At 40.3% G+C, this 26,165-nt stretch overlaps 2 protein-coding genes across 2 annotated transcripts; both read left to right on the top strand.

Moving 5' to 3' along the window:
• The first annotated feature begins 1,078 nt into the window (after positions 1–1,078).
• LOC122692811 (zinc finger protein 729-like) lies at positions 1,079–24,407 on the top strand. Its single transcript, XM_043900634.1, is given in 3 exon segments — positions 1,079–1,375; positions 1,460–2,666; positions 22,671–24,407. Coding segments are annotated over 3 exon segments (2,796 nt in total). The 3' UTR covers positions 23,963–24,407.
• LOC122691428 (zinc finger protein 736-like) lies at positions 16,698–22,535 on the top strand. Its single transcript, XM_043897984.1, has 4 exons — positions 16,698–16,899; positions 18,321–18,413; positions 21,444–21,821; positions 22,384–22,535. The coding sequence occupies exons 1-4, from the start codon at positions 16,755–16,757 to the stop codon at positions 22,533–22,535; spliced, it is 768 nt and encodes a 255-aa protein (XP_043753919.1). The 5' UTR covers positions 16,698–16,754.
• Positions 24,408–26,165: the final 1,758 nt, after the last annotated feature.

Raw genomic sequence — 26,165 nt, 5'->3', positions numbered from 1 at the left:
GCTTTGGTGGAGAGAGATGAACTCCACGTCTTCCGAATCCTCTGCCATCTTGACTCCTTCTATCTCGGTTTTAGGCTTAATCTAGCCAAGTGTATGCCAATTTTATGCAATTATGTAAATTGTAAACTATATTCCACAACAATAGTAAGTAGAATAACTTATTATTTGGTATCTTTCAGCTGTGTCTTCTCTCGACACCCAGGGTTTGAGGTCCCAAAAGCCAGGCTTAGAAGATTTACTCCCAACAGCAAAGCTAGGAATATATGAAAGATTTCACCTTGCAAATTTACATTTAACCAAAGGCTGGGAATATATGAGGGCATGTAAAGAGCCCAGAGCATGTTATGATGGACACAACCAAGTTGGTTCAGTTTCCCATAAAGTAAACATTACCGCCAAAAGAAATCAAGGATGTGAATCAAATAAGGAAAAACCAATTTCAGATGACCAGTTTCAGCCACCAACATCTGCAGATAAGTGGATATTTGTCAGCAAAGATCCACATCATCTCTTGAAACATACATGTTCTCTGAAGGGAAATGTAGAAAATCTGGAAAGTCATCTAGTCTCTACTGCAAATACTCATTCAAACCTATACTCTGAGCATAGGTGTCTATTAAATATACATTCAAGCATGTCTGGAAACCAGAAAGTTAAACATGAGGGGGAAAATTCCCAATACAATCAATTTGAGGGATCCTTTAACAAGGGTTTCTTGTTCTTCAACCAACAACTCTTTTCTCCTTGTTCCAAAATCTGGAATGTTGATAATAATGGGAGAGACCTTATTCAACCATCATTGTTCAATACATATGGACGTATAATTAGTGTGGAAGAACTTTCCAAGTGTAACAAAATGAGTAATGCCTTAAGCAGGAGCTCTACCCCCAATAATTACAAGAGTATACATGATGGAATGAGAAGCTCTTCATGCAATGAAACTGGCCATAATGTTGACCAAGACTCATATCTCCTGAAACAACAGGGACATCAATTTTCAGACAACAATTCTAAACATCATAAGTGTAGGAATATGTTTTGTCAAAGCTCAAATCTTACTATTAATACTTATAAGAGTATGGATATTGGAGAGAAGACCTATAATTGTTATGATTATGGTAAAGTTTTTAAGCAATCTTCAAAACTTATTCAACAGCAGATAATTCAGAGTAAGCGGAAACATCACAAGTGTAATACATGTGGAAAAGTCTTTAGTAACTCACCAAATCGAAGTAGAGATAGGAAAGTTCATACAGGAAGGAAACAATTCAAATGTACAGCATGTGGCCAAACCTTTAATCAGAGTTCATATTTAACTGAGCATCTGGGAATCCATGCTGGGGAGAAACCATACAAATGTACAGAATGTGGCAAAGTCTTTATCTGCTGTTCATGTGTTACACAACATCAGCAAATTCATACTGGGGAGAGACCTTATAAATGTACAGCATGTGGCAAGGCTTTTAAGGAGATTTCAACTTTAACTCAACATCAGCGAATCCATACTGGGGAGAGACCTTATAAATGTACAGCATGTGGCAAGGCTTTTAAGCAAAGTTCAGCTTTAACTGAACATCAGCGAATCCATACTGGGGAGAGACCTTATAAATGTGCATCATGTGGTAAGGCTTTTAAGCAAAGTTCAGCTTTAACTAAACATCAGCGAATCCATACTGGGGAGAGACCTTATAAATGTACAGCATGTGGCAAGGCTTTTAAGGGGAGTTCAACTTTAACTCAACATCAGAGAATCCATACTGGGGAGAGACTATATAAATGTACAGCATGTGGCAAGGCTTTTAAGCGGAGTTCAACTTTAACTCAACATCAGCGAATCCATACTGGGGAGAGACCTTATAAATGTACAGCATGTGGCAAGGCTTTTAAGCGGAGTTCAGCTTTAACTGAACATCACCGAATCCATACCGGGGAGAGACCTTATAAATGTACAGAATGTGGCAAAGCCTTTCTCCTTTATTCACTTCTTACTCGACATCAACGAATCCATACTGGGGAGAGACCTTATAAATGTACAGCATGTGGCAAAGCCTTTCTCCTTTATTCACTTCTTACTCGACATCAACGAATCCATACTGGGGAGAGACCTTATAAATGTACAGCATGTGGCAAAGCTTTTAACCGTTATTATTTTCTTACTCGACATCAGCGAATACATACTGGGGAGAGACCTTATGAATGTACAGCATGCGGCAAGGCTTTTAAGCAGAGTTCAGATTTAACTCAACATCAGCGAATCCATACGGGAGAAAGACCTTATAAATGTACAGAATGTGGCAAAGCCTTTATCCGTTATTCTTTTCTCACTCGACATCAACGAATCCATACTGGGGAGAGACCTTATAAATGTACAGCATGTGGCAAGGCTTTTAAGGAGATTTCAACTTTAACTGAACATCAGCGAATCCATACTGGGGAGAGGCCTTATAAATGTACAGCATGTGGCAAGGCTTTTAAGCAAAGTTCAACTTTAACTAAACATCAGCGAATCCATACTAGGGAGAGACCTTCTAAATGTACAGACTGTGGCAAAGCCTTTATCAATTATTCACTTCTTACTCAACATCAGCGAATCCATACTGGGGAGAGACCTTATAAATGTACAGCATGTGGCAAAGCCTTTTCCCAGAGTTCAGGTCTTTCTCGACATCAGAGAGTTCATGCTGCAGAGAAATTTTAGAAATATAAGGAATGTGGCAAAGGATTTCCTCACAGCCATCACCTCACTCACAATCAGAGAATTCATACTGCAGAGAAACCCTAGAAATGAATCAGTGACAAAAACATTGGTCCTAAATATACAATGTTGAAAAAACGAGTGTTTTCTTTGGAAAGATACATGAATGAAATAAAAAAAAGTAGAGAACTGCTTAATCAAACATCAAATGTAACTCAATACCAGAGAATTCATACTAGAAAGCATGTCATCAGTACCACTTTTGTTGAATTACTCTAAGCAGAAACACTGTAGCAAGTATTCCATAAGTAAAACACATACAAAATTGATATGTTAGTATGGATCGCAAGATGAAGGGGTGGATATTTGCAGAGGTATAATTATTATTAACGTATCCTTGCTTATGTTGACGTTATTTGAGATTATTAAGGAACCAAAACGAATGTAATTCAACTCTCAAATTACTACATGCTGTGATTTGTTTTTACTTTATATATAAACTTATGTTTTTGATGGTTGTTGCCCAATGGTAAGAGAAGCCCTTCTGTATTAAGTGGGAATCATTTACATTTATTCTCCAATTTATAAGATTAAGAACACAGTCGTGTTATATACACACTAAACCTCTGAATGGAGGTATTTGTCACTGATGTCAAACACCTCAGTGGTCACCATTATGTAAGTGTTCAGGGAATAATTCAAAGTAAGACAGAAGTTTGCTCTAAGTTTTCAATAATTATGTCACTTGCTCTCTAAGCATAAAAGAAGGATAGTTCATGAAAATTGAAGGTATTTTTATAACATCAACATAGAGAAATCATGCATATTATCTGGCAGGCTTGAAGGAAGGACACCTTCTCTTCTATCTGATGTAAGTATAGAAAACTCTTTCTGGAAAAGTCATATTAATATAATTAATATCCATCCATGTTTGGTAAATTAGCCTCCATTTTATAAACCATATAAATCACATTCTCAGATCATTTCATCAGAGAAACAGGACAGTTTTTAGAAGCTTGTAATGTGTATTTTAATCAAGGATCAAACAACAATTGTAAAAGGTTTTATTCTATCTGTGTAAAATTAATGTACCTTAATTAATAAAAGTGAATGGTTTCTCAGTGTTACAATTGATGTGGAATGAATGAAAGGTTAACGCACCACCAGCATTAACCTCTCCCACCTATTTAAGGTTGCAGGAAAGGTAACTTAATGATAAACTATTTGAAGCACAGGGGGATGGCATCTGTAGAAATTAGTTCCTTACTGCCGTTAAACCTCTCATAACTTCATATATTTCCCACCATTTCTACATTGTATCTCCTCTCCAATTTTTATCTACATGGACATCGTGGTGGTTCTAATAAGAAGGATCATACAGAGTACTGTTGAGAGCTCCCCTGAACTGCTCCATGCTGTTGCTGCCTCAGCATCTGTCTGGGGAGCAGGCAGCCTGCAGGTCTTGAACTCACACCAGCCAGTCCTGTGAGCACCTGCACTAGATGACCCCTTCCTTGGGACCAGCAGTCTTGCTGAACCCCAGGGTCTACTGCACAGGCCCCCCCTTCAGTGACACCCTCAGAGCTCCGTGAAATCATGCTCGTCTTTGTTTGAATGGACCCATCCACACTCAGCGTGTGGGGTCCAGAGCAGTTCACCCAGGGTCAGGTCTGAACCCCAAGTACTGGAATTTTCTCTGCCTGGTTCTAGCCTTGACCTTCCTCAGGGGACCTCAAGGCTTGCTGTGAGTTCTCTGAGGACCTAGAGTCATAAACTCACCTGCTGCAATTGTCCTTTGTTCTTCTTTTAGCTAAAACTTTTCAGGGGCTCATTTAAGCAAATGTAAGTTTAACAAAGTCACAAAAAGAATAATCAACAGCCATGATGGGAAAATTGTGAACCAAGATTTATAAAATCTTACCCTGTATCATTCTTAGCACATGTGTCTTGTAAGGCTTAAAGGACCTGTTTTCTCATGGCTTTCTCATACTTTGAATGCAATATATAAATATCTGAAGATATATACATAATATGATTTATATAACACACATTGATTACAGGATATAAATATCTGAAGGTATACATGTTAGCAGTGAGAAAACCAAGAAGGAATATGTGAGTGTATGTGTATTCTTACACATTTAACTTAGAGAATTTAGAAATGCCAGATCAAAACTGGTCATTTCAGAATTGCAGATGATTTACTAAAAACTATAAAACTTGTCAATTTGTTGATTAATCTGTTTTGTCTACTTTTCATGGAATTCATTTCCTTAAATGCCAGGAGGTTATGTTTTTTAAGGAACTTCAACACCATCCTCCCTCATGACTGCACCAGTTTACATTTCCTCCAGCAATGTAGGAGGTTCCCTGATCTCCAAGCCCCTTCAGAGTTTGTGATATTATTAGTGGGCTTTTTGCTCATTGTTATTCTGACTGGCATGTGGTGATACATCCCTGTACCTTTGTTCTGCATTTCTTATTGTTTAGCGGTGGTGAGCATCTTTCTTTTGCCTCCTGCCCATCGAAAAGAATAAGCTGCCCGCCCAGCCTCAGGAGCTGTGGGGCACAGGCTTAGTCTCCCCACAGCATGTGGAGTATTCCTGGACCAGGGATGAGGCCCTTGTCCCCTGCACTGTCAGATGGATTCTCCACCCCTGGGTGACCAGTCTGTTTAGCTTTTTTCCCTTTGGGACAAATATATATATATATATATATAATTTATTTATTTATTGGAATATAATTGCTTTAAATATTGTGCTATTTTTGCTGTATGAAGTCATCAGTCAGCTGTAAGTATACATAAGTGTTCTCCCTCTTGGCCCTCCCTCCCGTGGTCGCCGTTTCACCCCTCTCCTCAGCACAGAGCATCAAGCTAAACTCGCTGTGGTAAACAGCAGCTTCCCACCAGCTACCTATTTTAACCATCAGTTCAGTTCAGTTGCTCAGTCGTGTCTGGCTCTTTGAGACCCCATGGAGTGCTGCACGCCAGGTCTCCCTGTCCATCAACAAATCCTGGACCTTGCTCAAACTCATGTCCATTGAGTCAGTGATGCCATCCAACCACCTCATCCTCTGTCGTCCCCTTTTCCTCCCCCTTTCAATCTTTCCCAGCATCAGGGTCTCTTGAAATGAGTCAGTTCTTCACATCAGATGGCCAAAGTATTGAACTTTCAGCTTCAACATCACTCCTTCCAATGAATATCAGGACTGATTTCTTTAGGATGGACTGGTTGGATCTCCTTTTAGTCCATGGGACTCCCAAGAGTCTTCTCCAAAGTTTTATCCACGGTGGTGTATATATGTCAATGGTCCTTTCAATTGGTCCCCCTCTTCTCCTGCTGTGTCCATGTCTGATCTCTATATTTGTGCAAATATTGCCTTAACAGATATGTATGGAATTTAAAATATGGTATTGATGAACTTATTTACTGAGCAGGAATATAGGCGCAGAGGTAGTTCTTCAGCTTTTGCATTTTAAGCTTTCAAGGCATAAAATACATTGACAATCATTCCATGCATTTGACGGTTGTAGCCATGTGTTCTGGGAAACAAACTGACTCAGAAGGACAATGCAGATAGTGGAGTGCAGTTTATTACACCGGCGGGGCCAAGGCAGAGTCTCCTCTTAGCCAAGGACCCTGAACAGTTTTTGTGAAAACTGTATATACCCTCGTGAACTTGCTCAAACCCACCTCCCCAAATTCCTTGAAACTAGTCTGGACAAGGTAAAAGAGAGATACAATCAAAGTTAACCCATGATTCATGTGTCACAAGACTAAATGAACAGTGGATATTTATCAACAGGCCTGTGGTCATAGCCCGATAAACAGAATGGAATTCACTACTTTGTTCTGTTGCAGAGATAATTAACATATTCTTTTAGGCAACAGAGTCCAAGTACAAGTCCTGAGGCTCTTTTATGAGTGGGCGGGGTGGGATCTGATTTTCCATTGGTATGCCATTTCTACAGACACCGGGGCGCAAAGTTCAGAATCAAGTGGGAGGGTGACCGTGCGTGTAGCCTAATGCTCACAGCCTGGCCTAAGACGGAGTCCAGCTCTGTCTGTTTCCTCCTTCATTACTAAGTGAAAGAAGCCCATTTGAAAATGCTACAAAAAGTAGGATTTCTACAATATGACTTTTGGTGTAGGTAAATGTTCTTATGTGTGCTCAGTTTTGTCTGAGTATCTGTGATTCCAGGGGCTGTAGCCTGCCAGGCTCACCTCTGTCCATAGATTTCCCAGGAAAGGATACTGGAGTGGGTTGCCATCTCTTCTTCCAGGGGATCTTCCTGACCCAGGGGTTGAACCCGCATCACATGGATGTCCTGCATCTGCAGGCAGATTCCTCATCACTCAGTCACCTGGGAATCTAGTAAGAAATATAGAAGAGATTTAAAAGGTCCATGATTACTGTGGGTTTCAAAAGAGGGACTATGAATATCCTAAGTCTAGAGAACTTTTAGGACCATGAAATAATTTGTGTTAAACTGTCATGATGGACACATGTTATTAAACATTTATCTAGAGGTATGGAGTGCACATTCCTACAAGAGGAACAAAGGGGTAAACTAGAGAGTTGATCTCTTTACTGCCCATGTAGATTCATCAGTGGTAACAAATGCTCACTCTGGTGGGGAAAGCTAAGTAGGGAGATTGTCCACATGTGGGAACAAGAGGTATATGGGAAATGTCATACTTTATTCTCATTTCTGCTCTGAAACTAAATCTTGTACAAAGTTTGTACTGGTGAATGCAGACTGAATATTTTTTAGAATACATAATATGAGAAAGATCAATATGTTTCTATCTTTAATTTTTCCTTGGTCATTATACTTTAAAGATGTGGGAAAATAGAGCTCTCTAAATTTAAATTTAAGAAAAATTTAAAACAACTCCATTTTAGATACCATTACAATTCTGAGCGAGAACCCCTCCCGAGAAGAAGAGAAAAAAACTTCGTCAAACCAACCAATCAGAAGGAGACGAGTTACCCTCCACCCCTAGGTAATCGAGAAGGGCGGAAGAAGTCCCTCACCCCACCCCCATCCCACCAAGACTTCCTGCTTCCCCGGCTGCACAGTATACACTAGCCGATCCCCCTAAGTTTTCCTTCCCGCGCACCGTAGGAATTAGCCAATCCCCTTAAGCTTCCCTTCCCGCCATCCCTGCTAGACAGGATAAAAGAGACTCGCCGCTTTCTCTCGGGGCTCCTTCACCATTGTGTGAAGAGGGTCCCTGCTCCAGCTTGTAATACAGTTCTTCATTGCTTTTGCATCCATGCGCGGCTCCTGTCGTGTTTGGAGGAATTCTGCAATCCGGGTACAACATATGGAGGCTCGTCCGGGATCCCCCGAGCCCTTCAGGACCCGCGCTTCGGAGGACGAACGGCCGGTAAGCAATAACAGCAGGTGCATCTGTATCAAAGGGGGTCCAATCTGTATCTGTCTGTAGCTGGAAATCAAACCTAGGCGGACGCGCCGATAATGGTCTCCAGCAGTGGGCCGGAGGAGACGTCTTCCAGCTCCCACTCTGTAGTCCCGTATATATATATACCTGTGCGGGGACTACTCTGTACTTTCTTTCTCGGGATTGCGCGCTCTGTTATTTGTCTGGTGTGTTGTCTTGTTTGTTCATTGTGTGACTGACTGACGAGGGGACAGGCCCAAACTAGATGCTCTCCGCTTACCTTAATAACTGGATTCAGGGTCCAGAGTACTCAGGGGCCAGCTTGTCTGCCAATGGACCAGACCCAGCGGCCGCAAATGGGACCCTTTTGTCCCTGGTCTCCTCCTGACGCAGACAACTGGCCAGAGTGCCCCGACCGGTAAGGAACATGAGACTTCATTAACCTCTCTCCGCTTCCCTCTCTCTTTCCTCTCCTTAGCCATTCCTATCCTTCCCGTTTTTCTAGTCCCCCGGTCCTGGATGCAGGAATCTGGTCGAAGGGCCTCAGCTTGAGTTGAGGGTTGGAGACTGATCACCTCCTCTGGGCAGAGAACTCGAATTTTCTGATCTGGTTTCTGGCAGGGCCGAGTTCCAGTCCTCCCTTTTCTGGAAGCCCAGGGAAAAGTCCCGTAATGCCTGGGTGTCTGGAGGTGGCAGGAGACGTCTTAAGTCCACCCCTTTTGCCCCTCTTTCCCTCCTCCTCCTCCTTCTTCTTTCAACCTGGCTTTTTTTCCTCCTTTTAAAATCTTTGAAGACATCTGAAGTTTTGTGTCTCTGTAGAAGGTTTTCTGAGAGACTGTATTCTTGTATTTAAGGGAGTGTCTGATGAAGACTTCCAGGTTTATATGTGTGTTTTAACTCTGTTCTGTGTTGTGATTTGTGACAGCTATTTTGCTTTGTCTGACCAACATTTAGACCTGCCGCCATTTTGTTAAAACTTGGTTTTCTTTCCCTGTGCCTTGAGACCAGGGCTCTCAAGAACACTTATTTAGACCATCTGAGACTGAGAGAAAAAAAAAAAAAGAAAAAAAAGCCTTTTAAAATGTTATTTGTTTAAATTTTATATTGTAATATCTAATTTATGACCAAACTTAGAAAATGAAGATAGATCTTGCCCTGTGTCTGTCTAAATATGTTTTGGTATGTCTTTGTCTCTGAAAAATATTTTTAGGTTAATTTGTAAATGGCTTAAATTTTAAGCCAATTTAATTGGCTTAAAAAAGGGGGGGGGGGGTAAGCGCTTACAAATCTAATAATTCTAAATTAAACAATAAATTCCAGGTTCAGGTGAACTGAGAGATATTCAGTATTAAATACCTGATATTAATGTTTGTTTGTTGCCCTATCTAATACAGACATGTCTTAGAGTAATTAACATTAAGTGAAATATTTTCATTGTACCTAGGTTTAATATAAGTTAAATATTATACCTGTTACAAGTTTGTCGACAAAGAAATTACCTTGAGTAAAAAAAAAAAAACTTGTAAAAAATGTAAATGAGGTATGAGTTTGTATATAAACTCTATTAAAAAATAATTATTCCTTAAGAATATCTATTTAAAATAGTCTCTCCAGATTAGGGTAACTTGAATTTCTAAGGGTTGTGCTAAACTAAGTATTGAAAGTCTATTAAATAATTAGGTCATTGCCAAATGAAATAAGATTTTGAAACATTTACTACTAAACACTGATTTCCTTTTACAGAAAAACTAAAGAGATTTGGGACTATAAATGAATAATGTTTGATGCCATCCTAAAATGTTTTAAGAAAACAAGGGTTTTAAAAATTATCACTGGCATTTATGCTCACCAATCTATAAAATGCTAATATAAAAGTTAGCTCTTGGTTGCTAAAAGAAAGCAAGAAGTATGCTTTCAGTAAAAAAAAAAAAGTGTTAAAAAATACTAAAAAGAGTTATGCATGATCAGGATTTTCTAAAATTAGATTACAGTTAGTTAAATAAATAGATTTTGTTATAAATGACACAGTCATAAAAAACTGGTTAGAGCCAATTAGGTAAAGCTTTTAATTAATCTTTTCGATAAAACTTCCTGAATCGAATTCTTTTAAATTTCCCTTGACATCTAGCTAGCTTTGGGGTGTTTCAGAGGGCCCCTGAAACATCCCAAAGAGAGATATTAAACTGTTTATTTGGTTGGTTAAATTAAAAAAAAAAAAAAAAAGAGTTCACCTAGATTTGTTAGGCAAAATCTGTGATAAGCCTTTGGTGTGAGTTTCCCAGCCCTGTTTTATATTAAAAGTTCAGTCTGAGATCCTACAAGTGTTTCAGCAAAATAAAAAGTCTATGATCAATTCTGTTATGTGATATTAATGTAAAAGTTTGTTTCTGAAGCTTATCTCAGTAATCTATCTTTGGATGACGGTCAGATGCCTGATGACCTGCAAGCAGGACTGAAAAAAGACAATTTAAGAGACTGTCTCCAACCTGGATAAGAGGACTTTTTATCAGGTACTCTTAATTAGCTCATGCACAATAAAACTAAAGAGAAATTAACTCTTAGATTAATTCCCACTTCCAGAGGCCCCTACACTGGACTGGTCTATAGAAAAGACAGCTGACCTGATCTCACCTTAAAATGATGCTCAAACAGGAAATACTACAGTACACCAGGATGAAAAGACAACGACATCAGAGGTAGACAGTTTGTCCAAGATGCTGGACCTGATTCATATGATCGTTTATAGTGTTCTCTTGACTTCTTAGACCTTTGTGTATAAATCAAATGCTTTTCTATCATAGGCCTGATTCTATGCCAGTTTTAAAAATCAATCCAATTGTTGGGTTTGTGGCCAATCACCTGTATCTAGTTCTGGGTTACTTTGGTAAATTTCTCTACTACAAGACTCTAACTGGTTGACCCTGAAAAAATTAACTTGAAAAAATTATAGTCATATTCAGGTCACTGTGATATTACTAGATGAGATCCCCTCACCAGGCCAATTAATAATGCCTACTCTGACTCTGGCCATAAATTTGAGCCTTTTTCTATTCCTCAACCTCAATCAGAGCAAAAAAAAAAAAAAAAAAAAGGTTTTTAGCAAAAGAAAAAAATCTCCCACAATTATAAGATAAATTTATATAGATAACACCAGGCTATGGTAATTTAGGTTTAAAGTCTCCTCTGTGTTAAAAACAATTAAATCATACTAAAAATAATCAGTCTAGTAACACTAGAAAACTGGGCTGTGTGCCTTATAGATGGTGGTGCTAATGTATAATTTCTCTGAAAGATAAATGTTCGTGCAGAGTAGACTAAGTCAGATGACCTGAGATATACTGGGCTACATCTAATAGAAGCTCGTACATCTTACTCGTGACTTTGCTAGTACTGCTGGCTATGTTCTCTGTATTTCACCTGTTTTACAAAATTGCCATTTCTTACAGTGCCAAATGTGTGACTGAGGCCTCTGATAACATAATATATAGTTCCCTATGAGATCAATAATGATGGCAGTGTAACTCTAGATATGAGAAAAAAACAACAAGAGGGAATGTTTTCCTGGACCAAGAGGCTAGTAAGACAGGTGGTCCAGAGAATTTTAGATACTGTTTTATGGCCTTGTCCAGTAACAGCACATTGAGTGGCCAGTCAACAAAATCTTTGCCAAACCTGAGAATAGACATTCTCAGCACCATGGGATAAAATGGTCATGAAATGCCCCCCTCAAAGTCGTGGTCAAGTTTATGAACAAAAAGGGGCTCTGCCAACTGAAGATTGACACTTGCCATCTACAGCTACAGCGATTATATCATGGCCACTGCAACTGCTGACTTTCAACGGCCCTGAAAGGAGTTCAGGGTGAAGATCAAGAATGACACACTCGATGCTCTGGAAAAAACTGGCAGAACAGGCCTTCAGATAGTTAGATCTTTTCAAGAGAATTTATGAGTCCCAATTCTTGCATCTTCTCATACCTAGAGAAACACTGACATCATTAATGGTGCCATCTGCTTTGGCTATTAAAAAATTTTACAATTAAAAGTCAAAATAGAGTACTCAGCGATGGTTCAGACATCCTGGGAAATAACCAGGTGTTACTATGAGTGCAATTTCAGATTAGACATTGTATTGCTAAACACTTGAGTTTTCTGAGTCGTGTCAGGCTTAAATGCCACCATTCTCAAAACAATGTCTGCTAGAAGCTAGTAACTTCTACCTTACTTTTTATAAAACTAAGCAACTGGCCACCTGGCTAAAAGTCTCCCCGAAGTGCCAGGTCCAGACTGGGTTTCAGGCCTATTCTTCTAAAAAAAAAAAAAAAAAATATTTTGTCTATTAAAACTCCAGTTATCCCTTCTCCAGCTACTACTAACTGGGTATGTTACAACAAAATGGCAGACCAAGGGATTGAGATTTTAATCATACAAGGCTCAGGTCTAAGACTTGAGCCCCGTTTTGACAAATATCACAGTCATAGTTGCCCTGTTCCCTAAATTAAAACTGAGCAGGACTCTGTGGGGTGGCAACTCTGGAGTACAGATCTGCTGTACTGTAAAATATAGGCTTTATTCAGCCTCCTTCACCTTCCCTGAGTTCCAAAGGGTAGATTCAAACAATTGCTAATCAAGAAAGGAAAAAAATACAAAAACAGAGGGGAAACAATCAAATGGTGGTACAGCCTTGAGACGGGTCCTGGTTCCTACTCAAAGAAATATGTATAACAATGTCTTTGAGTTCTTCTACAGAACTGGAGCCCATCCAGGTGAAAGATGGTAACTTCAGACTAAACACAAGATTCCTAGAACACAGCTCTGTTGCTTGACCACCAGCCAATCATCCCAGTGGTGCCTCCTGTTTCTGGGGACCAGTGATGACCATCCTGTTAGGTCTCCTGTTTGGCCCCTGTCTATTTTATCTCTAAGAGGCGCCAACAGTTTCAAACTAAGTTGCAGTTATTATAAGAGTACAAGCTGGTTTCAGATATAAAACACCCCAACTTAGATCAGGTAGAGAGAGACTTCTGCTCTGCTAGGCAGGCCTACGCCCAGGCACAGCAGGAATAAATTACAGAAGAAAGAGACCTCCGCCCCAATTCCCAAAAAGCGTCTTGAGTATGAAGTCTCTCAAGAGAGAGTTATTAAGAAAAACACACTGCCTGTCCGTCCACCGTCCACCTGGAAGGGAAAGTCCGCGAAAATAGAACAAAGGAAGGTCCGACGACCAGAGTGAGAACCTCATGTAAAACAAACAACGCTCCTGCCTAGGCCCGATTTACATAACAGAGGCCCAGGGGCAGAGAAACATATAAAAAGAGGAGTCAAAGCCCTCTTCCTTCTTCTCTCTCTCTCCCCCCCCCCCCGCATGATGGGGCGATCTTCTCTTTGTGTCTTGGGAATCGACATGTCCTCACAACTCGAAGATGGATTTTCCGGCTATTATCTAAATAAATAGAGCTGTAACACTGATTTATTTAAGAGCTATAACACGGTCTGTCCTCCGAGAGCCGTGGCCCGCCAAGGGGCTTTAATGTCCGTCACTCCAAATTTTTGTTGTAACGAGACAAAGAACCGAAGAACCGACAGTCGCGTGACAACATTGTTAGGATACAAAACAGAGGAAGTATATATGAAATGAATTTTGCATAAAACTGATATTTTTTATGTTAGGTTCAAGTTAGAATTTCCTTGTTTTTTCTGACATGCCCAGGTTCTGATAGTGCATCTTCCGTGTGATCCATTTACACCATGACAGATGATGTCCACTGTCTCTGGTGATTTCTCTGAGATTATCAGGCTATAGAGTTCATTTTTTTCCCCTCTGTCTTTAGACAAGGCTGTGGAAAAATGGAATGAGGAACATGTGAAAACCCTCACAGTTAATGGAGAAACTCCACATCTTCTTGGTTTCTCTTTGCTTTGGAAAATGAACACTCACTGTGTTGATGATAGAAACTGGGTTTTGGGAGTGGGAGTTTTCATCACTCAAGCCCAAGTGTGATGTTTCCAGTACACTCCTCGCTCATATCATAGACATAGTCTTCCTACTCACATTTTTGCACTTTTTTTGTTTTTTGCCATCTATTTATTTATTTTTTTTATTATTAGTTGGAGGCTAATTACTTCACAACATTTCAGTGGGTTTTGTCATACATTGATATGAATCAGCCATAGATTTACACGTATTCCCCATCCCGATCCCCCCTCCCACCTCCCTCTCCACCCGATTCCTCTGGGTCTTCCCAGTGCACCAGGCCCGAGCACTTGTCTCATGCATCCCACCTGGGCTGGTCATCTGTTTCACCATAGATACATTTTTGCACTTCTTTATCAAAATATTTGCAACAATTCTATTGGTGCTAATCTGTTTTCACCTGTGTTGAATTTCTAAGATACAGCTCAACAAAACGATACAGTTTTTCAAGAAATAAAAGTTTCATAACCAAGAGCTCTAATTTATCTTATACCATTGTATATGTTTGCACCCTAGTGTATTTAAAATATACAAAGAATATCTTCCACAAGTAGATGTATATATTTTAACCCATTAAAAAGAATCTTGATTTCATTGACATGAATAGGAAAGCCTGAAGTGAACTGAACATGAACTGATTTTATTGACATGAATACTGATTTTATTGACATAAATATGAATGAACTCAGCTGAACTGAACTGAACATGAATCAGTTCAGTTCCGTCGCTCATTCGTGTCTGACTCTTTGCAACCCCATGAACCGCAGCATTCCAGGTCTCCCTGTACATCACCAACTCCTGGAGTTTACCCAAACTCATGTCCATTGAGTCAGTGATGCCATCTAACCATCTCATCCTCTGTCGTCCCCTTCTCCTCCCTTCAATCTTTCCCAGCATCAGGGTCTTTTCAAATGAGTCATTCGCATCAGATGGCCAAAATATTGGAGTTTCAGCTTGAACATCCGTCTTTCCAATGAACATCCAGACTGATTTCCTTGAGGATGGACTGATTGCATCTCCTTGCAGTCCAAGGGACTCTCAAGAGTCTTCTCCAACACTACAGTTCAAAACCATCAATTCTTCTGTGCTTAGCTTTCTTTATAGTCTAACTCTCACATCCATACATGACTAGTGGAAAAACCATAGCCTTGCCTAGATGGACCTTTGTGGACAGAGTAATGTTTCTGGTTCTTAGTGTGCTGTCTAGGTTGGTCATAACTTTCCTTCCAAGGAGTAAGCATCTTTTAATTTCGTGGCTGCAGTCACCATCTGCAGTGATTTTGGAGCCCCCAAAAAGAAAGTCAGCCACTGTTTCCACTCTTTCCCCATCTATTTGCCATGAAGTGATGGGGCTGGATGCTGTCATCTTAGTTTTCTGAATGTTAGCTTTTCTTTAATAGTGTTAGTAAGTATATAGTCAATTAAATATATGTCTCTTTGCATGAAAATGTTAAAAGTATTTTTTTTTCTTGTTTTGGTATTCTCCCCAGTTATATAAAGTTCTTTAAAAAAAATACACGTATTTATGTTTGGCTGAGTTGTGTCTTGGTTGTAGCCTACAGAATCTTGGAGCCATGTGGGAGACTTTGTTGCAGCAGGCAAACTTTAGCTGTGGGTGTGGCATCTAGTTCTCTGACAAGGGACTGAACCCAGCCCCCTGACTTGGGAGCTAAGACTACCAGGGAAGACCCTAGAAAAACTATACACTTTCTTTAGTGTTGTCTCTGTGTATTTGTGTTTTACTAGTTAAATTTTAGTTCACATAAACTGAAGCAAATTCAAGATCTGTCATTTAATGAATGTTTGACAAAATATTTGCAAAACGGTGGAACAATAATGTTTTTGATTTTATATTATCTATGTGATGCATTCAAGACCCTGTAAAAACTTTTAGAAAGGCATATAGTATATATTAAGTAGTTCAAAGGATTATTGATGCTATCGGTAGTATTCTATCAGACCTGTCAATTTTGTAAAACACTTAAAATTCAAAGTTAAGTGTAAATTCTTACCTTAGTGGTCTACCTCTTTGCTATTCAGAACGGTCATTCATGTATCAGAATTTTCAAGATTACTAGTTAAAATAAGCTTGTTAAAAATGCGGCACATTGGCCCCACTGCAGAACTCTTAGATCAGAGCATCATGCTTTTTAAAAATGTTTCCTGTTTCCTTGATGGGGGGCTTCCCTGGTAGCTCAGATGGTGAAGAATCTGCCTGCAATGTGGGAGACCCGGGTCTGATTCCTTGGTGGGGAAGATTCCCCTGGAGAAGGAAATGGCAACTCACTGCAGTATTCTTGCCTGAAAAATCCCATGGACAGAGAAGCCTGGCATGCTACAGTCCATGGGGTCAGAAAGAATCAGACATGACTGAGTGACTAACATGCTTTCCTTGATAGACAGTTAATCCTGTGCCACACGAGTTCAACTTTCAAAAATAGATAAGTCAGTGTTGATGGATTGTTTTATAATTTCTCTTCCATCAGAATAGTTTCTACAGTGGTCTGTAGATCATATCTCATTCCGTTCCCTGGGGTGAGAAATACAGTGGAAAATACGGCAGTATAAAAATTATATTCCTGTGTAACACCAGACATTCTCCTAAATCAGAACCATTTCTCTGGCTGGTTTCATCTTGGGTCACATTAGATAGTCTTCCCAGGTTCACGTGGTTCATGTCCTTTATATTTCAGGGGCTGCTGACATTCCAGGATGTGACCATAGATTTCACTCAAGAGGAGTGGGAATGCCTGGACCCCGGTCAGCGGGAATTGTACCGGGACGTGATGTTAGAGAACTACGGGAATCTGGCCTGCTTGGGTGAGGATAACTTGCTTCCAGAATCCCTTATATATTCTCAGGGTTTTGGTTCATTCATTCTAGAATGTCTCCTGGAATTTTCTGCTTTGTCCAGTAGAGGTTAAGATCCCTACTTTCCAGGGGAAAGTAACCTTCTTTCTTGATGTAACCTGTCTCCTTGTTGTTCAGTTGCTAAGTGATGTCCAACTCTTTGCGATCCCGTGGAATGCAGCAAGCCAGGCTTCCCTAGCCTTCTTTAACTCCCAGAGTTTGCTCACATTCATATCCACTGAGTCAATAATGCTATTCAACCATCTCATCTTCTGCCACTCCCTTCCCCTGTACTCAATCTTTCCCAGCATCAGGGTCTTTTCCAATGAATTGGCTCTCACAGTCAGGTTGCCAAAGTATTGGAGCTTCAGCATCAGTCCTTCCAATGAATATTCAGGGTTGATTTCTTTAAGATTGACTGGTGTGATCTCCTTGCTGACCAAGGGACTCTCAAGACTCTTCTCCAGCACCACAGTTCAAAGGCATCAATTCTTTGGTGCTCAGCCTACTTTATGTTCCAAATATCACATCCATACATGACTATTGAAAAAACCACAGCTTTGACTTTACGGTCCTTTGTTGGCAAAGTGATGTCTCTGCTTTTTAATATGCTGTCTTTGTCATAGCTTTTCTTCCAAAGGGCAAGCATCTTTTAATTTCATGGCTGCAGTCACCATCTGCAGTTATTTTGGAGGCCCCACCCCCTCCTAAAATTAAATCTGTCACTGTTTCCACTTTTCCCCTGTCTATTTGCCATGACATGATGAGACTGGATGCCATGATCTTAGTTTTCTGAATGTTGAGTTTTAAGCCAGCTTCTTCACTCTCCTCTTTCACCCCCATCAAGAGGCTTTTTCGTTCCTCTTCAAGTTCTGCCATTAGAGTGATATCATGTGCGTGCCTGAGGTTGTTGATATCTCTCCTGGTAATCTTGATTCCAGGTTGTGAATCATCCAGCCCAGCATTTCGCATGATGTACTCTGCATAGAAATTAAATAAGCAAGGTGGCAATGTACAGCCTTGATGTACTCCTTTCCCAATCTGCAACCAGTCAACTGTTCCATGTACGATTCTAATTGTTGCTTCTTGACCTGCATTCATTCTAGGTTCGTGGTAATTCTGTAAGTTCTGTGGTATCAAATAGTGCCACTCTCCTCTTAAAACTGGAATTCCACTACCTGGTTTTGCCTTAGTAGTACTTGAGCATAATATCAGAATCTGATTCTGATGCATTTGTCTTTTAAAGATGCTTCCAAAAAACTATTTGGTGAAATTCTTTTTCTTAATGCTATTTTAACTTTCTACCTTGACTTCTCTCTCACCTGAATACATATTGGATTGGAAATTGATGAATATCTCGGAAAACACATATTCCTTTTTCTGATGAACAGGTCTTGTGGTCTCTAAGCCGGACCTGGTCACGTTTCTGGAGGAAATGAAGGATCCCTGGGATGTAAGGAGAATGGAGACAGCCATACACCCAGGTATGTGTCTATGGATGAAGCAGATAAGTCAGGTGAGAGGGCCAAGCATTGGGGAGGAAATCAGACTTTGCCATGTGGTTTGAGAAGATCTGCTTCAGTGGAGATGATTTTGGATTAGCCTAGGTTTATTTCTGTCACCGTCATAGAGCGTCATCTCCTGACCCATTCCTGATTCTTTTCATCATTTGTGTATTTTTCTCCAGTGATTAATTTTCACATTCACAGTTAGAACCAAAATAATTGTCTTGGCCTGGAGCAACCTGCATGACCTGATAACTCGTCCATTTTGGGGGGTTTTTAGAAAATCTGCATATTTCTGAATAACTATATTAACCCCTTTTAAAAGTGAAGATTCTGTCCCAAATCAGAAGTGTGTGGGTGGAGCTGTGAAAAAATTGCCATACTTGTAGGAATACTGGGGACAGATGTTTTTTGTTTTCTACCATATAATTTCCAGTGCACTGGAAACTACACATATGACCTTAGAAATATCATACTCAAATTCTTGCTTCACTGTATAAGACACCTCACTAAAATCATAAAATGCAAATCTGAATTTTAAAAGTTTCTCTTTTTTTCATATGAACTAACATTAAAGGTGTTAAGTATATTTATCCCAATTCATTACTGCTAAAATGCTTTAATATATTTATTTAACTCGCAGAGTTTTTAAAGAAATTATTGACATGGGAGTTTAAAACATTTCCCACAGTGCTTTTTTCTGATTGTTATTCACTATCAAGCCTATAAATTATATAGAGAAATATTTAAGAAGAAATTTTTCTGTTCCAATAATGCTATTTTACAATGTTATGTTATGTTAGTTTTGCTATACAGAAAGAATAAGTGATGCATATACACATTTCCCTTCTTGATTAGATTTCCTTCCCATCTAGTTCACCACAGAGCATTGAGTAGAGTTCCCTGTGTTCTCACCATATTTTTCAAGTCTCACTTCTCATTTGATTTGTTAAGAACTCTTACCTTGTTAAATCTATCTTGTTTCTTATGAAACATCCCAGAACTTTATCGTTTATGCCATCTATTTCTGATTAGTTCTAGGTCAGTAGCATTTACTATTTTAGACTCTATTAGAACATGCTCAGATATCAACATGAGTGGTAAGTGGATTCAATAATTAGTAGGCATTAGCATTTGTGAAAATGTTTTGTCTGTAAATTTGATTACTTAAAGCAAACATTACTCATGACACTGCTCAACTGCTCCTCACTTTGTTGTTCCTGTAGGTTTCTATCTTGACTTCTCCTCTGCACCATGCTCCTTTGTCATCTCATCTTGTCCAATGTTCTGTGTTTGTGGTCTCTGTTCTGCAGGCTGCAGATCCTAGTTCCTCTTGCTCTGGTGTCTGCTCCCTGGTGGGTGAGGCGGTTCAGAGACTTGTGCCCTTATCCCCTTGAGAGGGGGTTGATTGTTACTATTGTGACCAGAGCCTGCCCGGATCCTGAGGGCCGCTTCGCCTTTCCTCTGTGGCTGTCACTGTCTGTGGCGGGCTCTGCTTCCTGATTGGTGGAGCAGAGGTCCAGATCTGAAATGAGCTCTGCTCTGATCTGTGGTGCTTCTGATCTAGTGGGACTGGAGCACACCCACTGGGAGGGAAGCCACTGAGTGTTGCTCCTCTGGGGATGTTCTCCTCGGAGAGTGCTCTGCGTGTCATCTTTCATGTGCTGTGCGACCTCTCGTGTGACCCTGTGTTGGCATTGATCTTGGCCCCACCTGAACCATGGGTATGTTGGCACTTCACCCTGGTGTCTCTCAGATGTTGTTTTCACCAGGTCACCAGCAGAGATCCACTGTAATCATATCCCAGGTGCACATTCATTGTGGAGCTGGACCCGCTGCGGTGCTATGGGGGCAATGTAGACTGTGACCTGGCCCAAATGCCTCATGTGCATGCCTACAAAGTCTACAGTGGCTAAATCCAGACTGGTCTTGACTGCCAGAGCCTCATTTCCATCCAGAAGTTCTGTTGGGGCTGAGTTTACCAAGCCAGTTATGGGATGTAAGACCGTGGTTTGTACAGATGCAAGGAGAGGTCTCAGCTTTTCTTGCTTAGTGCAGGGCCTTGGGGCTCAGCTGTGGTTTCAGTACCACCTGTACATTGGGACCACCCACAGGCCTGTGCCCTGAAGGTGCCCCTGGAGCCCATGAGTCTACCCTGGTAGGGAGGAGGCTGGGGAGGAGGAAGCAGCTGTGGGGGCCATGAGATCACCCACCTAGGTGGGAGACACCCCTAGTGCCTGGAGAGGCAGGGACAGGCACAGGGGCAGAGAGGCTGCAAGGAGGTTCTTCCCTTCGGGCATCACTCAACAGCGCCGCTCTGCTTCTCTGGTGGTTCAGGCTTCCTCCACAAGCATCCCATTTGCACAGCTCCTCCCTCCATCCCGTCCCCTCAGGATGTCTCATCACGGCCACCCGCAGTCATCTGCCTGGTTCTGCTCTCCAAACCCCACGTTCCAGCACCTAGCCCTTGTCTGCAGCGGAGGACACCCTCTCAGGCTGGGTGGGCAGGGCAGGGGACAGTACCCTGCGTACAGGTCTCACTCTGTCCTGCACGCTGGTTGCCGTGTTCTCTTCCCACAGAGGACGCGCTCCCGGTCTGTCCCAACTGAAGTCCCCCCAGTGAGGGGCTTCCCTGGATGTGGAGACCTCTCCTCTCTTCAGATCCCCCCAGGGTTTTGTGGGTCCCATCCGGCTTCTTTTCCTCTCCCCTTTCCTCCATCTCTCTCTTGTCCTACCTGGCTCAGCAGGGATCTTTCTTGTCCTTTCAGGTGTCCAAGTTCCTCTGCCCGTGTTCCTCAGGGCTCTGAGAATTTTTCCACTTCAAGATGTATTCTTGATGCTTTCGTGGAGAGAGATGAACTCCACGTCTTCCGAATCCTCTGCCATCTTGACTCCTTCTATCTCAGTTTTCAGCTTAATCTAGCCAAGTGTATGCCAGTTTTATGTAAATTGTAATCTATATTCCCCAAGAATAGTAAGTAGAATTAATAATTATTTGGTATCTTTCAGCTGTGTCTTCTCACGACACCCAGGGTTTGAGGACCCAAAAGCCAGGCTTAGAAGATTTACTCCCAACAGCAAAGCTAGGAATATATGAAAGATTTCACCTTGCAAATTTACATTTAACCAAAGACTGGGAATCTATGAGGGCATGTAAAGAGCGGAGAGCATGTTATGATGGACACAACCAAGTTGGTACAGTTTCCCATAAAGTAAACATTACCGCCAAAAGAAATCAAGGATGTGAATCAAATAAGGAAAAACCAATTTCAGATGACCAATTTCAGTCATCAACATCTGCAGATGAGTGTATATTTGTCAGCAAAGATCTACATCATCTCTTGAAACATACATGTCCTCTGAAGGGAAATATGGAAAATCTGGAAAGTCATCTAGTCTCTACTGCAAATACTCATTCCAACCTATACTCTGAGCATAGCTGTCTATTAAATATAGATTCAAACATGTCTGGAGACCAGAAACTTAAACATGAGGGGGGAAATTCTCAATACAATCAATTTGAGGGATCCTTTAACAAGGGTTTCTTGTTTTTCAACCAACAACTATTGTCTCCTTGTTCCAAAGTGTGGAATGTTGATTATAATGGAAGACACCTTATTCAACCGTCATTATTCAATACATATGGAGGTATAATTAGTGTGGAACAACTTTACAAGTGTAACAAAATGAGGAATGCCTTAAGCAGGAGCTCTACCCCGAATAATTACAAGAGTATACATGATGGAATGAGAAGCTCTTCATGCAATGAAACTGGCCATAATGTTGACCAAGACTCATATCTCCTGAAACAACAGGGACATCAATTTTCAGACAACAATTCTAAACATCATAAGTGTAGGAATATGTTTTGTCAAAGCTCAAATCTTACTATTAATACTTATAAGAGTATGGATATTGGAGAGAAGACTTATGATTGTTATGATTATAGTAAAGTTGTTAACCAGTCTTCAAAACTTATTCAACAGCAGAATATTCAGACTGAGCAGAAACATTGCAAGTGTAATACCTGTGGAAAAGTCTGTAGTAACTCACCAAATCGAAGCAGACATACGAAAATTCATTCAAGAAGGAAAGATTTGAGATGTACAGCATGTGGCAAAGCCTTTAATCAGAGTTCATATTTAACTGAACATCAGCGAATCCTTACTGGGGAGAAACCATACAAATGTACAGAATGTGGCAAAGCCTTTATCCATTATTCACTACTTACTCAACATCAACGAGTCCATACTGGGGAGAGACCTTATAAATGTACAGCATGTGGCAAGGCTTTTAAGCAGAGTTCAACTTTGACTCAACATCAACGAATCCATACTGGGGAGAGACCGTATAAATGTACAACATGTGGCAAGGCTTTTAAGGACATTTCAACTTTAACTCAACATCAGCGAATCCATACTGGGGAGAGACCTTATAAATGTAAAGCATGTGGCAAGGGTTTTAAGCAGCGTTCAGGTTTAACTGAACATTACCAAATCCATACTGGGGACAGACCTTATAAATGTACAGAATGTGGCAAAGCCTTTATCAGTTGTTCACTTCTTATGCGACATCAACGAATCCATACTGGGGAGAGACCTTATAAATGTACTGAATGTGGCAAAGCCTTTATGAATTATTCACATCTTACTCGACATGAACGAATCCATACTGGGAAGAGACCTTATAAATGTACAGCATGTGGCAAGGCTTTTAAGGAGATTTCAACTTTAACTCAACATCAGCGAATCCATACTGGGGAGAGACCTTATAAATGTACAGCATGTGGCAAGACTTTTAAGCAGCGTTCAGGTTTAACTGAACATCACCAAATCCATAGTGGGGAGAGACCATATAAATGTACAGCATGTGGCAAAGCCTTTATCAATTGTTCACTTCTTACGCGACATCAGCGAATCCATACTGGGGAGAGACCTTATAAATGTACAGAATGTGGCAAAGCCTTTATGTATTATTCACATCTTAATCGACATGAACGAATCCATACTGGGAAGAGACCTTATAAATGTACAGCATGTGGCAACGCTTTTAAGGAGATTTCAACCTTAACTCAACATCAGCGAATCCATACTGGGGAGAGACCTTATAAATGTAAAGCATGTGGCAAGGCTTTTAAGCAGCGTTCAGCTTTAACTGAACATCACCGAATCCATACTGGGGAGTGACCTTATAAATCTACAGCATGTGGCAAAGCCTTTATCAATTGTTCACTTCTTACGCGACATCAGCGAATCCATACTGGGGAGAGACCTTATAAATGTACAGCATGTGGCAAGGCTTTTAAGCAGAGTTCCAATTTAAGTCAACATCAGCGAATCCATATCGGGGAAAGACCTTATAAATGTACAGACTCTGGCAAATCCTTTTCCCAGAGTTCAGGTCTTTCTCTACATCAGAGAGATCATACTGCAGAGAAATGTTAGAAATGTAAGGAGTGTGGCAAAGCATTTCATCACAGTCATCACCTCACTCACAATCAAAGAATACATAGTGCAGAGAAACCCTAGAAATGAATCAGTGATAAAAAAAAAAGTTGGTCCCAAATATACAATTTTGAAAAAACGAGTGTTTTCTTTGGAAAGATACATGAGTGAAATTAAAAAAATGTAAAAAACTGCTTAATCAAACATCAAAAGTAACTCAATACCAGAAAATTCATCCTAGAAAGCATGTCATTAGTACCACTTTTCTTGAATTAGTCTCAGCAGAAACACTGTAGCAAGTATTCCATAAGTAAAACACATACAAATATGATATGTTAGTATGGATCACAAGATGAAGGGGTGGACATTTGCAGAGGTATAATTATTATTAATGTATCCTTGTCTATGTTAAGTTATTTCAGATTATTAAGGACCCAAAACGAATGTAATTCAACTCTCAAATTACTACATGCTGTGATTTGTTTCTACTCTATATATGAACTTCTGTTTGTGATGGTTGTTGCCCAATGGTAAGAGAAGCCCTTCTATATGAAGTGGGAATCATTTACATTTATTCTCCAATTTATAAGATTAAGAACACAGTCGTGTTATATACACACTAAACCTCTGAATGGAGGTATTTGTCACTGATGTCAAACACCTCAGTGGTCACCATTATGTAAGTGTTCAGGGAATAATTCAAAGTAAGACAGAAGTTTGTTCTAAGTTTTCAATAATTATGTCACTTGCTTTTTAAGCATAAAAGAAGGATAGTTCATGAAAATCTAAGGTATTTTTATAACATCAACATAGAGAAATCATGCATATTATCTGGCAGGCTTGAAGTAAGGACACCTTCTCTTCTATCTGATGTAAGTATAGAAAACTCTTTCTGGAAAAGTCATATTAATATAATGAATGTCCATCCATGTTTAGTAAATTAGCTTCCATTTTGTAAACCATATAAATCACATTCTCAGATCATTTCATCAGAGAAACAGGAAAGTTTTTAGAAGCTTGTAATGTGTATTTTAATCAAGGATCAAACAACAATTGAAAAAGGTTTTATTCCATCTGTGTAAAATTAATGTATCTTAATTAATAAAAGTCAATGGTTTTTCAGTGTTACATATGATGTGGAATGAATGAAGGGTTAACGCACCTCCAGCATTAACCTCTCCCACCTATTTAAGGTTGCAGGAAAGGTAACGTAATGATAAACTATTTGAAGCACAGGGGGATGGCATCTGTAGAAATTAGTTCCTTCCTGCCATTAAACCTCTCATAACTTCATATATTTCCCACCATTTCTATGTTGTATCTCCTCTCCAATTTTTATTGACTTGGACATCATGGTGGTTCTAATAAGAAGGATCATACAGAGTACTGTTGAGAGCTCCCCTGAACTGCTCCATGCTGTTGCTGCCTCAGCGTCTGTCTGGGGAGCAGGCAGCCTGCAGGTCCGTGAACTCACAGCAGCCAGTCCTGTGAGAACCTGCACTAGATGACCCCTTCCTCGGGACCAGCAGTCTTGCTGAACCCCAGGGTCTACTGCACAGCCCCCACCCCCTCCCCGCCTTCAGTGATCCCCTCTGAGCTCACCAGCATCCTGCTCGTCTTTGTTTGAATGGACCACTCCACACTCAGCCTGTGGCACCCACAGCACTTCACCCAGGGTCAGGTCTGAACCCCAAGTACTGGAATTTTCTCTGCCTGGTTCTAGCCTTGACCTTCCTCAGGGGCCCTCAAGGCTTGCTGTGCATTCTCTGAGGACTTAGAGTCATAAACTCACCTGGTGCAATTGTCCTTTGTTCTTCTGTTCGCTAAAACTTTTCAGGGGCTCATTTAAGCAAATGTAAGTTTAACAAAGTCACAGAAAGAATAGGCAAAAGCTATGATGGGAAAATTCGGAGCCAAGATTTCTAAAATCTTACCCTGTATAATTCTTAGCCACATGTGTGTTGTAAGGCTTAAAGGAACTGTTTTCTCATGGCTTTGGCATACTTTGAATGCAATATATAAATATCTGAAGATATATACATAATATGATTTATATAACACACATTGAATACAAGATATTAATATCTGAAGGTAAACATGTTAGTGAGAAGACCAAGAAGGAATATGTGAGTGTATGTGTATTCCTACACATTTAACTTAGAGAATTTAGAAATGCTAGATCAAAACTGGTCATTTCAGAATTGCAGATGATTTACTAAAAACTGTAAAGCTTGTCAATTTGTCGATTAATCTGTTTTGTCTACTTTTCATGGAATTCATTTCCTTA

This window comes from Cervus elaphus, chromosome 4 (assembly GCF_910594005.1).
Source record: "Cervus elaphus chromosome 4, mCerEla1.1, whole genome shotgun sequence".
Lineage (NCBI taxonomy): Eukaryota > Metazoa > Chordata > Mammalia > Artiodactyla > Cervidae > Cervus > Cervus elaphus.
The sequence above is the reverse complement of the archived record's forward strand: the minus strand, read 5'-3'. Positions and strand labels throughout refer to the sequence as shown.

What these genes read in the sequence shown, in the direction of transcription:
- LOC122691428 (XM_043897984.1), top strand. Translation starts at nt 16,755, where the DNA reads ATGTCCTTTATATTTCAGGGGCTGCTGACATTCCAGGATGTGACCATA. An exon ending in GGAGACAGCCATACACCCAG is followed by an intron (nt 18,414 to 21,443) that starts GTATGTGTCTAT and finishes GGTATCTTTCAG; the next exon opens with CTGTGTCTTCTCACGACACC. An exon ending in AAATATGGAAAATCTGGAAA is followed by an intron (nt 21,822 to 22,383) that starts GTCATCTAGTCT and finishes TTATGATTATAG; the next exon opens with TAAAGTTGTTAACCAGTCTT.